This window comes from Salmo salar, chromosome ssa17 (genome assembly GCF_905237065.1).
Source record: "Salmo salar chromosome ssa17, Ssal_v3.1, whole genome shotgun sequence".
Taxonomy (NCBI): Eukaryota; Metazoa; Chordata; class Actinopteri; order Salmoniformes; family Salmonidae; genus Salmo; species Salmo salar.
In genome coordinates, this window is record NC_059458.1 from 79,040,904 (window position 1) to 79,060,049 (window position 19,146).

The following is a 19,146-nucleotide window of genomic DNA, read 5'->3' on the forward strand; positions in this document are numbered from 1 at the left end:
TGGAGGATGAGAGACAGAGATCAGAGAGGAAGATGGATGTTTATGTATGGAGGATGAGAGACAGAGATCAGAGAGGAAGATGGATGTTTATTTATGGAGGATGAGAGACAGTGATCAGAGAGGAAGATGGATGTTTATGTATGGAGGATGAGAGACAGAGATCAGAGAGGAAGATGGATGTTTATGTATGGAGGATGAGAGACAGAGATCAGAGAGGAAGATGGATGTTTATGTATGGAGGATGAGAGACAGAGATCAGAGAGGAAGATGGATGTTTATGTATGGAGGATGAGAGACAGAGATCAGAGAGGAAGATGGATGTTTATGTATGGAGGATGAGAGACAGAGATCAGAGAGGAAGATGGATGTTTATGTATGGAGGATGAGAGACAGAGATCAGAGAGGAAGATGGATGTTTATGTATGGAGGATGAGAGACAGAGATCAGAGAGGAAGATGGATGTTTATGTATGGAGGATGAGAGACAGAGATCAGAGAGGAAGATGGATGTTTATGTATGGAGGATGAGAGACAGAGATCAGAGAGGAAGATGGATGTTTATGTATGGAGGATGAGAGACAGAGATCAGAGAGGAAGATGGATGTTTATGTATGGAGGATGAGAGACAGAGATCAGAGAGGAAGATGGTATGTATGGAGGATGAGAGACAGAGATCAGAGAGGAAGATGGATGTTTATGTATGGAGGATGAGAGACAGAGATCAGAGAGGAAGATGGATGTTTATGTATGGAGGATGAGAGACAGTGATCAGAGAGGAAGATGGATGTTTATGTATGGAGGATGAGAGACAGAGATCAGAGAGGAAGATGGATGTTTATGTATGGAGGATGAGAGACAGAGATCAGAGAGGAAGATGGATGTTTATGTATGGAGGATGAGAGACAGAGATCAGAGAGGAAGATGGATGTTTATGTATGGAGGATGAGAGACAGAGATCAGAGAGGAAGATGGATGTTTATGTATGGAGGATGAGAGACAGAGATCAGAGAGGAAGATGGATGTATGGAGGATGAGAGACAGAGATCAGAGAGGAAGATGGATGTTTATGTATGGAGGATGAGAGACAGAGATCAGAGAGGAAGATGGATGTTTATGTATGGAGGATGAGAGACAGAGATCAGAGAGGAAGATGGATGTTTATGTATGGAGGATGAGAGACAGAGATCAGAGAGGAAGATGGATGTTTATGTATGGAGGATGAGAGACAGAGATCAGAGAGGAAGATGGATGTTTATGTATGGAGGATGAGAGACAGAGATCAGAGAGGAAGATGGATGTTTATGTATGGAGGATGAGAGACAGAGATCAGAGAGGAAGATGGATGTTTATGTATGGAGGATGAGAGACAGAGATCAGAGAGGAAGATGGATGTTTATGTATGGAGGATGAGAGACAGAGATCAGAGAGGAAGATGGATGTTTATGTATGGAGGATGAGAGACAGAGATCAGAGAGGAAGATGGATGTTTATGTATGGAGGATGAGAGACAGAGATCAGAGAGGAAGATGGATGTTTATTTATGGAGGATGAGAGACAGAGATCAGAGAGGAAGATGGATGTTTATGTATGGAGGATGAGAGACAGAGATCAGAGAGGAAGATGGATGTTTATGTATGGAGGATGAGAGACAGAGATCAGAGAGGAAGATGGATGTTTATGTATGGAGGATGAGAGACAGAGATCAGAGAGGAAGATGGATGTTTATGTATGGAGGATGAGAGACAGAGATCAGAGAGGAAGATGGATGTTTATGTATGGAGGATGAGAGACAGAGATCAGAGAGGAAGATGGATGTTTATGTATGGAGGATGAGAGACAGAGATCAGAGAGGAAGATGGATGTTTATGTATGGAGGATGAGAGACAGAGATCAGAGAGGAAGATGGATGTTTATGTATGGAGGATGAGAGACAGAGATCAGAGAGGAAGATGGATGTTTATGTATGGAGGATGAGAGACAGAGATCAGAGAGGAAGATGGATGTTTATGTATGGAGGATGAGAGACAGAGATCAGAGAGGAAGATGGATGTATGGAGGATGAGAGACAGAGATCAGAGAGGAAGTAGTGGTAGGATTGGTGTTGATGTGCTAACTGCCAGGGGAACACCATCTAGCCTAAACAGATGAAAACAGTAATGATGGTAGAATGATGATGGTACAAATGACTGTCTGTATAATGGTGTGTGGGTGGGTGGCCTTCTGCTTTGGAAAACACACGAGAGAGAGAGAGAGAGAGAGAGAGAGAGAGAGAGAGAGAGAGAGAGAGAGAGAGAGAGAGAGAGAGAGAGAGAGAGAGAGAGAGAGAGAGAGAGAGAGAGAGAGAGAGAGAGAGAGAGAGAGAGAGAGAGAGAGAGAGAGAGACAAGAGAGAGAGAGAGAGAGATTTGTTTATGTATGGAGGATGACAATGACAACGAACATGGTAGCAAACATTATTGGGCACAGACAACAGCACAAAGGTCAAGAAGGTAGAGACAACAATACATCACACAAAGCAGCCACAACTGTCAGTAAGAGTGTCCATGACTGAGTCTTTGAATGAAGAGATGGAGATTAAACGTGTCATGTTTGAGTATTTATTGCAGCTCGTTCTGATCTTCAGTAACCAAACACTGTTCCCTTCAGGTTGAAGATGATCCAGAACAGTCACCTGAAGTATAGACTAATAGATAGAGTGTAATCTATAGCTGAGACTAACCACACTGTATTCAGTAACACTGTTCCCTTCAGGTTGAAGATGATCCAGAACAGTCACCTGAAGTATAGACTAATAGATAGAGTGTAATCTATAGCTGAGACTAACCACACTGTATTCAGTAACACTGTTCCCTTCAGGTTGAAGATGATCCAGAACAGTCACCTGAAGTATAGACTAATAGATAGAGTGTAATCTATAGCTGAGACTAACCACACTGTATTCAGTAACACTGTTCCCTTCAGGTTGAAGATGATCCAGAACAGTCACCTGAAGTATAGACTAATAGATAGAGTGTAATCTATAGCTGAGACTAACCACACTGTATTCAGTAACACTGTTCCCTTCAGGTTGAAGATGATCCAGAACAGTCACCTGAAGTATAGACTAATAGATAGAGTGTAATCTATAGCTGAGACTAACCACACTGTATTCAGTAACACTGTTCCCTTCAGGTTGAAGATGATCCAGAACAGTCACCTGAAGTATAGACTAATAGATAGAGTGTAATCTATAGCTGAGACTAACCACACTGTATTCAGTAACACTGTTCCCTTCAGGTTGAAGATGATCCAGAACAGTCACCTGAAGTATAGACTAATAGATAGAGTGTAATCTATAGCTGAGACTAACCACACTGTATTCAGTAACACTGTTCCCTTCAGGTTGAAGATGATCCAGAACAGTCACCTGAAGTATAGACTAATAGATAGAGTGTAATCTATAGCTGAGACTAACCACACTGTATTCAGTAACACTGTTCCCTTCAGGTTGAAGATGATCCAGAACAGTCACCTGAGAGAGATATACATACTACACTACATAACACCAAGTTAATGTTTGGATAAAGTCTGTCAAAAAAAGAGTACAAATTGAAGGAGTAAAAAATAAACATCTGGAGGGGTAAAAAGTAGAGATTGATTTAAAGAGGTGAAAGTAGTCTTCCAGCAGAGGAAGGTAGACTGGCTGCTGGGGATTAAAGAGACTCAGCACGGAGAGGATACTCTGAGGTGATTAGTTACAGCTGTAATTAATATAATCATGCATTTAAAATGACCTAATGAAAATAACATGGAACCACTAAACAAGTCATTTACAAACATGTCCTCTGGGCTTCTTGATTTGAATAGATTTACATTGGAGACCATGGAGAGTGTGTGTGTGTGTGTGTGTGTGTGTGTGTGTGTGTGTGTGTGTGTGTGTGTGTGTGTGTGTGTGTGTGTGTGTGTGTGTGTGTGTGTGTGTGTGTGTGTGTGTGTGTGTGTGTGTGTGTGTGTGTGTGTGTGTGTGTGTGTGTGTGTGTGTGTGTGTGTGTGTGTGTGTGTGTGTGTGTGTGTGTGTGTGTGTGTGTGTGTGTGTGTGTGTGTGTGAGTGTGTGTGTGTGTGTGTGTGTGTGTGTGTGTGTGTGTGTGTGTGTGTGTGTGTGTGTGTGTGTGTGTGTGTGTGTGTGTGTGTGTGTGTGTGTGGTGTGTGTGTGTGTGTGTGTGTGTGTGTGTGTGTGTGTGGTGGCGTTGGGATTGGTATTCAGCTCGGTTTTCATTTCCAACTGGAATTGTCATTCTTCGTTGTCTTTCTTCATCTCTCACAGGACTGTCTTTCTGTGCTGTGCTCATGTGACTGGCAAGATAACCACATTCAACACTTCAGTAAGGAACTGGTTGTGTAATAAGATTGAGTTTCATTTGCTGGGCCATTGTGTAGCCCTGAAAGGATTCCATGGAACTGAAATAATCTCTATCTGGCCTGAATCCTTCTCTGCTCCCTGTCTGAGGTCAAACCATGTGTGACAAAGCCAAGTCAGAACCCTGAAGGTAGGAGATAGTAGATAGTAGGTAGTAGATAGTAGATAGTAGGTAGTAGATAGTAGGTAGTAGATAGTAGGTAGTAAGATAGTAGATAGTAGATAGTAGGTAGTAGATAGTAGGTAGTAGATAGTAGGTAGTAGATAGTGGGTAGTGGTAGTAGGTAGGAGATAGTAGGTAGTAGATAGTAGGTAGTAGGTAGTGGGAGGTAGTAGATAGTAGGTAGTAGGTAGGGAGATAGTAGATAGTAGGTAGTGGTAGGAGATAGTAGAGGTAGTAGGTAGTAGGGTAGGTAGGTAGGAGATAGTAGGTAGGGAGATAGTAGATAGTAGGTAGTACATAGTAGGTAGGAGATAGTAGGTAGTAGATAGTAGGTAGTAGATAGTAGATAGGGAGATAGTAGGTAGGGAGATAGTAGATGGTAGATAGTAGATAGTAGGTAGGAGATAGTAGATAGTAGGTAGTAGGTAGGAGATAGTAGGTAGTAGATAGTAGGTAGGAGATAGTAGGTAGTAGATAGTAGATAGTAGGTAGGAGATAGTAGGTAGTAGATAGTAGATAGTAGGTAGTAGGTTGTTGTCCTGGCACCACACTGCCAGGTCTCTGACCTCCTCCCCTATAAGCTGTCTCATTGTTGTCGGTGATCAGGCCGACCACTGTTGTGTCGTCAGCAAACTTAATGACGGTGTTGGAGTCATGTTTGGCCACGCAGTCGTGGGTGAACAGGGGAGTACAGGAGGGGACTAAGTACAACCCGGAGGGGCCCCAGTGTTGAGGATCAACGTGGCAGGCGTGTTGTTGCCTACCCATACCACCTGGGGGCGGCCCATCAGGGAGTCCAGGATCCAGTTGCAGAGGGAGGTGTTTAGTCCCAGGGTTGTTAGCTTAGTGATGGGATTCATGGGCACTATGGTGTTGAACGGCTGAGCTGTAGTCAATGAACAGCATTCTCACATAGGTGTTCCTTTTGTCCAGGTGAGAAAGGGCAGTATGGAGTGCGATTGAGATTGCATCATCTGTGGATCTGTTGGGGCGGTATGCGAATTGGAGTGGGTCTAGGGTATCCGAGAGGATGCTGTTGATGTGAGCCATGACCTGCCTTTTAAAGCACTTCATGGCTACTGACGTGAGTGCTACAGGGCGGTAATCATTTAGGCAGGTTACCTTTGCTTCCTTGGGCACAGGGACTATGGTGGTCTGCATGAAATATGTAGGTATTACAGACTCGGTCAGGGAGAGGTTGAAAATGTCTTTGAAGACACTTGCCAGTTGGTCCGCGCATGCTTTGAGTACACATCCTGGTGATCGGTCTGGCCCCACAGCTTTGGGAATGTTGACCAGTTTAAATGTCTTGCTCACATCGGATACAGAGAGCGTTATCACAGTCGTCCAGAACAGCTGGTGCTCTCATGCATGCTACAGTGTAGCTTGCCTCGAAGTGAGCATAAAGGCATTTAGCTCGTCTGTGCAGCTCGCATCTGGGTTTCCCTTTGTAGTCTGTAATAGTTTTCAAGCCCTGCCACATCCAACGAGCATCAGAGCCGGTGTAGTAGGATTCAATCTTAATCCTGTATTGACGCTTGTCAGTGTGCTCAAGGAAGCAGGAGGGTCGAAGTCAAATAATCCACACGTTGCCAAGAAAACAGGTAAGGCAGGGCAAAGCAACACAAGTGCCCAAACAACAGCCCTGCGTGCAGCGTAGGGACGCAGCCCAAAACACGCTGCCACAAAACCCACTGGCAGAGGGAAAAAACACATGAACCTCAGAACAAACACATGACAAAAATGAATCACTCACAAAGAACAAACCTACACAGAACGACTAAATAACCCTCCCCCACTAATGAACTAATACTAAACAGGTGCCAACTAAACTAGACCTGACCAACAGAAAATAAAAGAGGATCGGTGGCAGCTAATAGGCCGACGACGACGAGTGCCGCCCGGGCGAGGAGGAGCGCCACCTTCCGTCGATGTTGTGACAACGCTTTGCTTGTTTGATGGTTCGTCTGAGGGCATTGCGGGATTTCTTATAAGCGTCCGGATTAGTATCCCGCTCCCGGAAAGCGGCAGCTCTAGCCTTTAGTTCGATGTGGGTGTTGCCTGTAATCCATGGCTTCTGGTTGGGATATGTACGTACGGTCACTGTGGGGATGATGTCGTCGATGCACTTATTGATGAAGCCGATGACTGATGTGGTGTACTCCTCAATGCCATTGGATGAATCCCGGAACATATACCAGTCTGTGCTAGCAAAACAGTCATGTAGCGTAGCATCCAAGTTACCTGATCACTTCTGTATTGAGCGAGTCACTGGTACTTCCTGCTTTAGTTTTTGCTTGTAAGCAGGAATCAGGAGGATAGAATTATGGTCAGATTTGCCAAATGGAGGGCGAGGGAGAGCTTTGTATGCATCTCTGTGTGTGGAGTAAAGGTGGTCTAGAGTTTTATTTTGCTCTGGTTGCCAATGCTATTCTAATGTCCAGCACACACACACACACACACACACACACACACACACACACACACACACACACACACACACACACACACACACACACACACACACACACGTCTGAACATAGCTAGTTAGCCTGATGTAAAAATTATAAATAAGGCCTACATGACCGTTTCATGACATCAGAGGTAGCTATGGTCTGGAACTCTACTGATGACATCAGAGGTAACTATGGTCTGGGACTCTACTGATGAAATCAGAGGTAACTATGGTCTGGGACTCTACTGATGAAATCAGAGGTAACTATGGTCTGGGATTCTACTGATGACATCAGAGTTAACTATGGTCTGGGACTCTACTGATGAAATCAGAGGTAACTATGGTCTGGGACTCTACTGATGAAATCAGAGGTAACTATGGTCTGGGATTCTACTGATGACATCAGAGTTAACTATGGTCTGGGACTCTACTGATGACATCAGAGGTAACTATGGTCTGGGACTCTACTGATGAAATCAGAGGTAACTATGGTCTGGGATTCTACTGATGACATCAGAGTTAACTATGGTCTGGGACTCTACTGATGAAATCAGAGGTAACTATGGTCTGGGATTCTACTGATGACATCAGAGTTAACTATGGTCTGGGACTCTACTGATGAAATCAGAGGTAACTATGGTCTGGGACTCTACTGATGACATCAGGACTATTAGTGATTAACTGAAGATGAACAGCATCAATCTAGATGATGACTGAGCCCCTCTACAGACGACATCCATCACCAGGTAGACTGACTGACTGAGGCCCTCACCTCTACCAAATCCATCACCAGGTAGACTGACTGACTGAGGCCCTCACCTCTACCACATCCATCACCAGGTAGACTGACTGACTGAGGTCCTCACCTCTACCACATCCATCACCAGGTAGACTGACTGAGGTCCTCTACAGACCACATCCATCACCAGGTAGACTGACTGAGGCCCTCTACAGACCACATCCATCACCAGGCAGACTGCCTGACTGAGGTCCTCACCTCTACCACATCCATCACCAGGTAGACTGACTGAGGTCCTCTACAGACCACATCCATCACCAGGTAGACTGACTGACTGAGGTCCTCACCTCTACCACATCCATCACCAGGTAGACTGACTGACTGAGGTCCTCACCTCTACCACATCCATCACCAGGTAGACTGACTGACTGAGGCCCTCACCTCTACCACATCCATCACCAGGTAGACTGACTGACTGAGGTCCTCTACAGACCAAATCCATCACCAGGTATGACTGACTGAGGCCCTCTACAGACCACATCCATCACCAGGCAGACTGACTGAGGTCCTCTACAGACCACATCCATCACCAGGTAGACTGACTGAGGCCCTCTACAGACCACATCCATCACCAGGTAGACTGACTGAGGCCCTCTACAGACCACATCCATCACCAGGTAGACTGACTGAGGCCCTCTACAGACCACATCCATCACCAGGTAGACTGACTGAGGTCCTCTACAGACCACATCCATCACCAGGTAGACTGACTGAGGCCCTCTACAGACCACATCCATCACCAGGTAGACTGACTGAGGCCCTCTACAGACCACATCCATCACCAGGTAGACTGACTGAGGTCCCTCACCTAGACCACATCCATCACCAGGTAGACTGACTGAGGTCCTCTACAGACCACATCCATCACCAGGTAGACTGGCTGACTGAGGCCCTCTACAGACCACATCCATCACCAGGTAGACTGACTGAGGCCCTCACCTCTACCACATCCATCACCAGGTAGACTGACTGACTGAGGCCCTCACCTCTACCACATACATCACCAGGTAGACTGACTGACTGAGCCCCTCTACAGACGACATCCATCACCAGGTAGACTGACTGACTGAGCCCCTCTACAGACCACATCCATCACCAGGTAGACTGACTGACTGAGGCCCTCACCCCTACCACATCCATCACCAGGTAGACTGACTGACTGAGGCCCTCACCTCTACACACATCCATCACCAGGTAGACTGACTGACTGAGGCCCTCACCTCTACCACATCCATCACCAGGTAGACTGACTGAGGCCCTCTACAGACCACATCCATCACCAGGTAGACTGACTGAGGCCCTCTACAGACCACATCCATCACCAGGTAGACTGACTGAGGCCCTCTACAGACCACATCCATCACCAGGTAGACTGACTGAGGCCCTCTACAGACCACATCCATCACCAGGTAGACTGACTGACTGAGGCCCTCTACAGACCACATCCATCACCAGGTAGACTGACTGAGGCCCTCTACAGACCACATCCATCACCAGGTAGACTGACTGAGGTCCTCTACAGACCACATCCATCACCAGGTAGACTGACTGAGGCCCTCTACAGACCACATCCATCACCAGGCAGACTGACTGAGGTCCTCTACAGACCACATCCATCACCAGGTAGACTGACTGAGGCCCTCTACAGACCACATCCATCACCAGGTAGACTGACTGAGGCCCTCTACAGACCACATCCATCACCAGGTAGACTGACTGAGGTCCTCTACAGACCACATCCATCACCAGGTAGACTGACTGAGGCCCTCTACAGACCACATCCATCAACAGGTAGACTGACTGAGGCCCTCTACAGACCACATCCATCACCAGGTAGACTGACTGAGGTCCTCTACAGACCACATCCATCACCAGGCAGACTGACTGAGGCCCTCTACAGACCACATCCATCACCAGGTAGACTGACTGAGGCCCTCTACAGACCACATCCATCACCAGGTAGACTGACTGAGGCCCTCTACAGACCACATCCATCACCAGGTAGACTGACTGAGGCCCTCTACAGACCACATCCATCACCAGGTAGACTGACTGAGGCCCTCTACAGACCACATCCATCACCAGGTAGACTGACTGAGGCCCTCTATCTCTCTCTTCTCTCTCTCTACAGTTGATCAAACTGCTGTGTAATGTCAGCAGATATTATCTGTAATCCATGTGTGATGTGTTGTGGTGGTCAGCTAGTCAGGTCTGATTTCATGCACCAGTTGGACAGTCATGGTTCTGATCATTAGGGTTAATGAGAGCCATCCAGACCTGGCTAGGTGAGCCCCAAGCAGCTGAGCACCACTGCAATGCGGGATGTAAATGATTGCATGCGATGTAAATGACTCTTAGTGACAAAAAGCAGCAAATTGGAATCCATTACCCAGGTCACAGAATGCTGAGCACCAGATTTATTAGAGGAGGAATCACTTGTTTATCACGGCTGGTCGGTCTCTCTCTCTCTCTCTCTCTCTGTCTCTCTCTCTCTCTCTCTCTCTCTCTCTCTCTCTCTCTCTCTCTCTCTCTCTCTCTCTCTCTCTCTGTCCTCTCTCTCCCTCTCTCTCTCTCTCTCTCTCTCTCTCTCTCTCTCTCTCTCTCTCTCTCTCTCTGTCTTTCTTTTTCTCTTTTTAGGAAGGAGGGATAAATGATGATGCGGTCAGCTGAGTGGGCATGTGGCTTGATGATGTATGTCCTGCTGTTTCCCTGGTAACGATGGCGTCTGGCCTTTGGCCACACAAGGTTACTTCTTCACTCCTCAGTAGTGACTGATTCTGGTTGTTGTTGTCCTCTCTCCACACATCAGCAATAGGAGATACCGGCCTCGCATTTTACAGCTGATTCCTCATCTCCGATGCCTTCAGAAAGGTCTGTGTGTAAAGTGACAGCTGAAAGGCTGATCTGGGATCAGTGTGTCTGGTCTTCTTCTGACAGCTCTAGGGTCAACACAAGGCTTTACCTGTCTAAGGAATAACATCAATATGCAGTCTGCGCTGGCTCATCTGTCATGGCCGACTCCTTTATTCCAGCAGCACGCAGGGATAACGTGAATCAAGATGGCATTTTGGATGTCACATCAACACTTGTAAACAACACAAGGCAAGAATGCTTATTCCACAACATCATCACATCTACCTGGGCCTTGGGCCAGCTGTGTACTCTGACTTTGCTGTTGATGATGATGATGGTGGTGGTGATGATGGTGGTGGTGGTGATGCAAATGGTGATGTAGGTTTTTACCTGGTTTTGACATGTAGTTTCAGTTCTAGAATCATCATGTAGGTTTTAACATGGTGTTTTAGTTCTAGAATCATCATGTAGGTTATAACATGGTGTTTCAGTTCTAGAATCATCATGTAGGTTTTTATCTGGTGTTTCAGTTCTAGAATCATCATGTAGGTTATAACATGGTGTTTCAGTTCTAGAATCATCATGTAGGTTTTAACATGGTGTTTCAGTTCTAGAATCATCATGTAGGTTTTTATCTGGTGTTTCAGTTCTAGAATCATCATGTAGGTTTTAACATGGTGTTTCAGTTCTAGAATCATCATGTAGGTTTTAACATGGTGTTTCAGTTCTAGAATCATCATGTAGGTTTTAACATGGTGTTTTAGTTCTAGAATCATCATGTAGGTTTTAACATGGTGTTTTAGTTCTAGAATCATCATGTAGGTTTTAACATGGTGTTTTAGTTCTGGAATCATCATGTAGGTTTTAACATGGTGTTTCAGTTCTAGAATCATCATGTAGGTTATAACATGGTGTTTTAGTTCTAGAATCATCATGTAGGTTTTAACATGGTGTTTTAGTTCTGGAATCATCATGTAGGTTTTAACATGGTGTTTCAGTTCTAGAATCATCATGTAGGTTATAACATGGTGTTTCAGTTCTAGAATCATCATGTAGGTTTTAACATGGTGTTTAAGTTCTAGAATCATCATGTAGGTTTTAACATGGTGTTTCAGTTCTAGAATCATCATGTAGGTTTTAACATGGTGTTTTAGTTCTAGAATCATCATGTAGGTTTTAACATGGTGTTTCAGTTCTAGAATCATCATGTAGGTTTTAACATGGTGTTTCAGTTCTAGAATCATCATGTAGGTTTTGACATGTTGTTTCAGTTCTAGAATCATCATGTAGGTTATAACATGGTGTTTTAGTTCTAGAATCATCATGTAGGTTTTAACATGGTGTTTCAGTTCTAGAATCATCATGTAGGTTTTAACATGGTGTTTTAGTTCTAGAATCATCATGTAGGTTTTTATCTGGTGTTTCAGTTCTAGAATCATCATGTAGGTTTTTATCTGGTGTTTCAGTTCTAGAATCATCATGTAGGTTTTAACCTGGTGTTTCAGTTCTAGAATCATCATGTAGGTTTTAACATGGTGTTTAAGTTCTAGAATCATCATGTAGGTTTTGACATGTTGTTTCAATTCTAGAATCATCATGTAGGTTTTAACATGGTGTTTAAGTTCTAGAATCATCATGTAGGTTTTGACATGTTGTTTCAATTCTAGAATCATCATGTAGGTTTTAACATGGTGTTTCAGTTCTAGAATCATCATGTAGGTTTTGACATGTTGTTTCAGTTCTAGAATCATCATGTAGGTTTTAACATGGTGTTTCAGTTCTAGAATCATCATGTAGGTTTTAACATGGTGTTTCAGTTCTAGAATCATCATGTAGGTTTTAACATGGTGTTTCAGTTCTAGAATCATCATGTAGGTTTTAACATGGTGTTTCAGTTCTAGAATCATCATGTAGGTTTTAACATGGTGTTTCAGTTCTAGAATCATCATGTAGGTTATAACATGGTGTTTTAGTTCTAGAATCATCATGTAGGTTTTAACATGGTGTTTCAGTTCTAGAATCATCATGTAGGTTTTAACCTGGTGTTTCAGTTCTAGAATCATCATGTAGGTTATAACATGGTGTTTTAGTTCTAGAATCATCATGTAGGTTTTAACATGGTGTTTCAGTTCTAGAATCATCATGTAGGTTTTAACATGGTGTTTTAGTTCTAGAATCATCATGTAGGTTTTAACATGGTGTTTTAGTTCTAGAATCATCATGTAGGTTTTAACATGGTGTTTCAGTTCTAGAATCATCATGTAGGTTATAACATGGTGTTTCAGTTCTAGAATCATCATGTAGGTTTTAACATGGTGTTTCAGTTCTAGAATCATCATGTAGGTTTTAACATGGTGTTTTAGTTCTAGAATCATCACGAGATGCTAGGAGTGGTGGTAGGAGTCAGGCGCAGAGAGCAGAGGTAAGGTATAATGTCCTTTATTCTTCCCGGCACAAAAACGGTCAACGCCAACACAAACGGGCGCGTGAACAAAATGACCAACCCAGAACAACGGGCACACAGTCCGGAGAGAGAATATAAGGCAAATAGCCAGCACATTCAAAAAACACACTGACAGCAAAATAATCCCGCACAAACCTGGGCGGGCTAAGCAGGCTTAAATAAACACAAATCAAGACACACAATAGGGAACAGGTGCAACCAATAAGACATTACAAACAGAAAAGGAAAAAGGGATCAGCGGTGGCTAGTAGGCCGGCGACGACGACCGCCGAGCGCCGCCCGAGCAGGCAGGGGAGTCACCTTTGGTGGGATTCGTGACAGTACCCCCCCGCCTCGAGGGCGACCCGGAGGACGAGGCGCAGGGCGATCCCCATGAAGGCGGTGGAAATCCCTCAGAAGTGAGGGGTCCAAAATGTCCTTCACTGGTACCCAGCACCTCTCCTCCGCGCCGTACCCCTCCCAGTCTACTAGGTACTGTAGGCCCCCCACCCGACGTCTGGAGTCCAGAATGGCGCATATCGTATACACCGGGGATCCCCAATGTCCAGAGAGGGTGGAGAGACCTCCGGCACCTCACCTTCCTGCAAAGGACCAGCCACCTAAGGAGAGACACATGAAACGAGGGGTTAATACGGTAGTAAGATGGAAGTTGTAACCGGTAACACACCTCGTTTATCCTCCTCAGGACTTTAAACGGCCCTACACACTGCGGCCCCAGCTTCCGGCAGGGCAGGCGGAGGGGTAGGTTTCAGGCTGAGAGCCAGACTCGATCCCCTGGTGCAAACACAGGGGTCTCACTGCGGTGCTGGTCATTGCTCTTCTTCTGCTGTCCACTCGCCTTTGTTAATGCGTCCTGGACGGCTCTCCAAGTGTCCTTCGAGCGCTGTACCCACTCCTCCACCGCAGGAGCCTCGGTCTGGCTCTGGTGCCATGGAGCCAGGACCGGCAGGTAGCCCAACATGCGCTGAAACGGTTACATGTTAGTTGATGAGTGACTGAGTGACTGAGGGAGTTTTGGGCTACCTCTGCCCATGGGACGTACCTCGCCCACTCCCTGGGCCGGTCCCGGCAATACGTCCGTAGAAACCTACCCACCTCTTGGTTCACTCTCCCCACCTGCCCATTACTCTCGGGGTGGAAACCCGAGGTCAGGCTGACCGAGACCCTCAACCGTTCCATGAACGCCCTCCAAACTCTGGACGTGAACTGGGGACCCCGATCAGAAACGATGTCCTCGGGCACCCCGTAGTGCCGGAAGACATGGGTAAACAGAGCCTCCGCAGTCTGCAGAGCTGTAGGGAGACCGGGCAACGGGATGAGACGGCAGGACTTCGAGAACCGATCCACAACGACCAGGATTGTGGTGTTTCCCTGAGATGTGGGAAGGTTGGTGAGAAAGTCCACTGACAAGTGCGACCACGGCCGCTGTGGAACGGGGAGGGGCTGTAATTTCCCTCTAGGCAGGTGTCGAGGAGCCTTGCTCTGAGCGCACACCGAGCAGGCAGGAGACATAAAACAGCACGTCCTTAGCCAATGTGGGCCACCAGTACTTTCCCCTAAGACTCCGCACTGTCCTCTCAATCCCAGGGTGACCCGAAGAGGGGAGATTATGGGCCCATCGAATCAATCGATCACGGACACCAAGCAGCACGTACTGAGCACCTGCTGGACACTGAGATGGTGCAGGTTCCAACCGTAACGCCCGCTCGATCTCCGCGTCCACCTCCCATACCACCGGTGCTACCAAGCATTTCTCAGCCTTAACGTACAGGTCATGCTCCAGCAGTCGCCCAAGCACCTTGCGCACCAGGGATACATGCGCGGCGCATGTGGCGGAATTGATCAGAATGTCATCAATATACACCACCACACCCTGCCCGTGCAGGTCCCTGAGAATCTCGTCGACAAAGGATTGAAAAACGGCTGGAGCATTCTTTAACCCATACGGCATGACGAGGTACTCATAGTGGCCCGATGTGGCACTAAACGCGGTTTTCCACTCGTCTCCTCCCCGGATACGCACCAGATTGTGCGCGCTCCTGAGGTCCAGTTTCGTGAAAAAACGCGCTCCGTGAAATGATTCCACCGCCGTAGCGATGAGAGGTAGCGGGTAACTAAACCCTACTGTGATGGAATTTAGACCTCGATAATCAATGCACGGACGCAGACCTCCCTCCTTTTTCTTCACGGAAAAGAAACTCGAGGAGACGGGTGACATGGAGGGCCGAATGTACCCCTGTCTCAGAGATTCCGTGACATATGTCTCCATAGCCAGCGTTTCCTCTTGTGACAATGGGTACACGTGACTCCTGGGAAGTGTAGCGTTTACCTGGAGGTTTATCGCGCAATCCCCTCGTCGATGAGGTGGTAATCGGGTCGCCCTCTTCTTACAGAAGGCGATAGCCAAATCGGCATATTCAGAGGGAATGCGCACGCTGGAAACCTGGTCTGGACTCTCCACCGTCGTTGCACCGATGGAAACTCCTTTACACCTGCCTGAACACTCCTCTGACCACCCTCTGAGAGCCCCCTGTCTCCATGCAATATCAGGATTGTGATTGGCCAGCCAGGGAATCCCCAGCACCACTGGAAACGGAGGCGAATCAATGAGGAAGAGACTAATCCGTTCCCCATGATCCCCCTGCGTTACCATGTCCAGTGGAACCGTGGCCTCCCTGACCAGCCCTGACCCTAATGGTCGGCTATCTAAGGAGTGCACGGGGAAAGGTTGGTCCAACGACACCAGGGGAATCCCTAGCCTTAATGCGAGCCCACGATCCATAAAGTTTCCAGCTGCGCCTGAATCGACTAGCGCCTTATGCTGGAAAGAGGGAGAAAACTCAGGAAAAGTTATAAGCACAAACATATGGCCAACAGGGAGCTCTGGGTGAGGCTGGTGCTTACTCACCTGGGGTGAACGAGGAGTGCTCTGCCTGCCAATCCCGATTCCCAGAGGAGCTCCTCCAGCACCGGTCGGCAGTGTGTCCTCTCAGACCACACCGGGTACAGGAGGAGCCTCCTCCTCCGGTCCCCCTCGATGCGGCCCCCCCTAGCTCCATAGGGATGGGGAGCTGGAGGGCCTGGAGGTGGAACCAACAGGGTCCGTTCTGGACGCCCGTGGGCAGCCAGCAGGTTGTCGAGACAAACGGACATGTCAATAAGTTCATCTAGTGAGAGGGTAGTGTCCTGACAGGCTAGCTCCCGGCGGACGTCCTCCCGGAGGCTGCAACGATAGTGGTCCATCAGGGCCCTGTCGTTCCACACCGCCCCAGCAGCCAAGGTCCGGAACTCCAGAGCAAAGTCCTGTGCGCTCCTCGTCTCCTGCCGCAGGTGGAACAGCCGTTTCAGTTCTAGAATCATCATGTAGGTTTTTACCTGGTCTTTTAGTTCTGGAATCTTCTGGCAACATGTCACAGTTTGAAAAGGCATTCAAAGGCTTTGCTTAATGGTATTGCTGGCATTTGTTAATTTTATCATCAACACATTCACAGAATTGATATAAACCTCTGGAATGAAGCATTTCTTTTCCTCTGACTGAGATGATAGTTTGGTTTAGAAAGCCCTGAAATCCCTCAAACGGCATCATCGCACATTCCCCACATCGTCGCTTCGACTTTCTACAGCTTTTTGTCATTGTGTGTGTGTGTGTGTGTGTGTGTGTGTGTGTGTGTGTGTGTGTGTGTGTGTGTGTGTGTGTTACACTAAGGAGATGAATACCCCAGATGGCTTCTCTTTCACTGAATAAATTATAGTCATAGAAAGTGGAGATAGCCCTCTTATAATTTTCTCCGTTGCTCTTTCTGAGAAATATATGATCTTATCTTATATCTAATATACCTGCATTTCAGAAGCTTATTTATATTATCTCTTGTAGTTTTTCTGAAGAAAAATTGGTTCACTATTTAGTGAACCATGAAGATTGACTGAAAGTTTGAGGTTGACAGAAAGGCTCCTTCTTTAGCAGGTACTCCAAGCTCTGATGAGCAGGTACATGGACAACCTGTTCCATAGCAGGAGAGAGGAGTGTCCTTTAGCAGGTACTCCAAGCTCTGATGAGCAGGTACATGGACAACCTGTTCCATAGCAGGAGAGAGGAGTGTCCTTTAGCAGGTACTCCAAGACCTTGTTTTACAGGGTCAGCCATAGTAGTATGATAGGTGTTGTTTTACAGGGTCAGTCATAGTAGTATGATAGGTGTTGTTTTACAGGGTCAGCCATAGTAGTATGATAGGTGTTGTTGTACAGGGTCAGCCATAGTAGTATGATAGGTGTTGTTTTACAGGGTCAGCCATAGTAGTATGATAGGTGTTGTTTTACAGGGTCAGTCATAGTAGTATGATAGGTGTTGTTTTACAGGGTCAGCCATAGTAGTATGATAGGTGTTGTTTTACAGGGTCAGCCATAGTAGTATGATAGGTGTTGTTTTACAGGGTCAGCCATAGTAGTATGATAGGTGTTGTTTTACAGGGTCAGCCATGGTAGTATGATAGGTGTTGTTTTACAGGGTCAGCCATAGTAGTATGATAGGTGTTGTTTTACATGGTCAGCCATAGTAGTATGATAGGTGTTTTTGTACAGGGTCAGCCATAGTAGTATGATAGGTGTTGTTTTACAGGGTCAGCCATGGTAGTATGATAGGTGTTGTTTTACAGGGTCAGCCATGGTAGTATGATAGGTGTTGTTTTACAGGGTCAGCCATAGTAGTATGACTAGGAGTAGTATTCTATAGTAGTATTCTATGGTAGTATTCTCCACTAGTATTCTATAGTAGTATTCTATAGTAATATTCTCCACTAGTATTCTATAGTAGTATTCTCCAGTAGTATTCTATAGTAGTATTCTATAGTAGTATTCTCCAGTAGTATTCTATAGTAGTATTCTGTAGTAGTATTCTATAGTAGTATTCTGTAGTAGTATTCTATAGTAGTATTCTATAGTAGTATTCTCCACTAGTATTCTATAGTAGTATTCTCCACTAGTATTCTATAGTAGTATTCTATAGTAGTATTCTCCACTAGTATTCTATAGTAGTATTCTCCACTAGTATTCTATAGTAGTATTCTCCAGTAGTATTCTATAGTAGTATTCTGTAGTAGTATTCTATAGTAGTATTCTCCACTAGTATTCTATGAATCTATGTGTTATAATTCCATCATGTTCTGATCAGTAGAAAAGTCTATTATTGTCTGTAAATGTGCGACAGGATGTAATCACTGCTATGTTTTCAAATGTCCTTTCCATTGTACACAATTATCCTTCCTGGTTTGTAATCCTCTTTTAGATTTTTCTCTCTCTCTTTGCCTACCTTCTCTCTCCCCTCACCCCTCCACCACTCTCTCCCTCACCCCTCCACCACTCTCTCCCTCCACCCCCTCCATCACTCTCTCTCTCCCTCCACCCTCTCTCCCTCCATCACTCTCTCCCTCCATCACTCTCTCTCCCTCCAACACTCTCTCTCTCCCTCCACCCCTCCATCACTCTCTCTCTCCCTCCATCGCTCTCTCCCTCCACCCCCTCCATCACTCTCTCTCTCCCTCCACCTCTCTCCCTCACTCACTCTCTCCCTCCATCACTCTCTCTCCCTCCATCACTCTCTCCCTCCACCCACTCCATCACTCTCTCTCTCCCTCCATCACTCTCTCCCTCCACCCCCTCCATCACTCTCTCTCTCCCTCCATCACTCACTCTCTCTCTCCCTCCACTCTCTCTCCCCTCATCACTCTTTCCCTCCAACCCCTAAATCTCGATCTCCCTCCACCCCCTCCACCCCTCCATCACTCACCCTCCACCCCCTCCATCACTCTCTCCCTCCACCCCCTCCATCACTCTCTCCCTCTACTCTCTCTCTCCCTCCATCACTCTCTCCCTCCACCCCTGAATCTTGGATCTCCCTCCACCCCCTCCATCACTCTCTCCACCCCCTCCATCACTCTCTCCCTCCATCACTCTCTCCCTCCACCCCTCCAACACTCTCCCCCTCCACCCCCTCCACCACTCTCCCTCCACCACTCTCCCCC

The 19,146-nt window shown here is 46.4% G+C and overlaps 1 protein-coding gene across 1 annotated transcript in view; it reads right to left on the reverse strand.

The window, feature by feature from the left end:
* The window catches only part of LOC123728092 (repetitive proline-rich cell wall protein 2-like), a 39,406-nt gene extending 25,464 nt beyond the window's left edge, over positions 1–13,942 (reverse strand). The window contains exons 1-2 of the mRNA XM_045698663.1: positions 13,928–13,942; positions 13,707–13,728 (exon numbers count right to left, since the gene is read on the reverse strand). Coding sequence (XP_045554619.1) covers positions 13,707–13,728; positions 13,928–13,942 — 37 coding nt within the window. The remainder of the gene's footprint in view (positions 1–13,706; positions 13,729–13,927) is intronic.
* Positions 13,943–19,146: the final 5,204 nt, after the last annotated feature.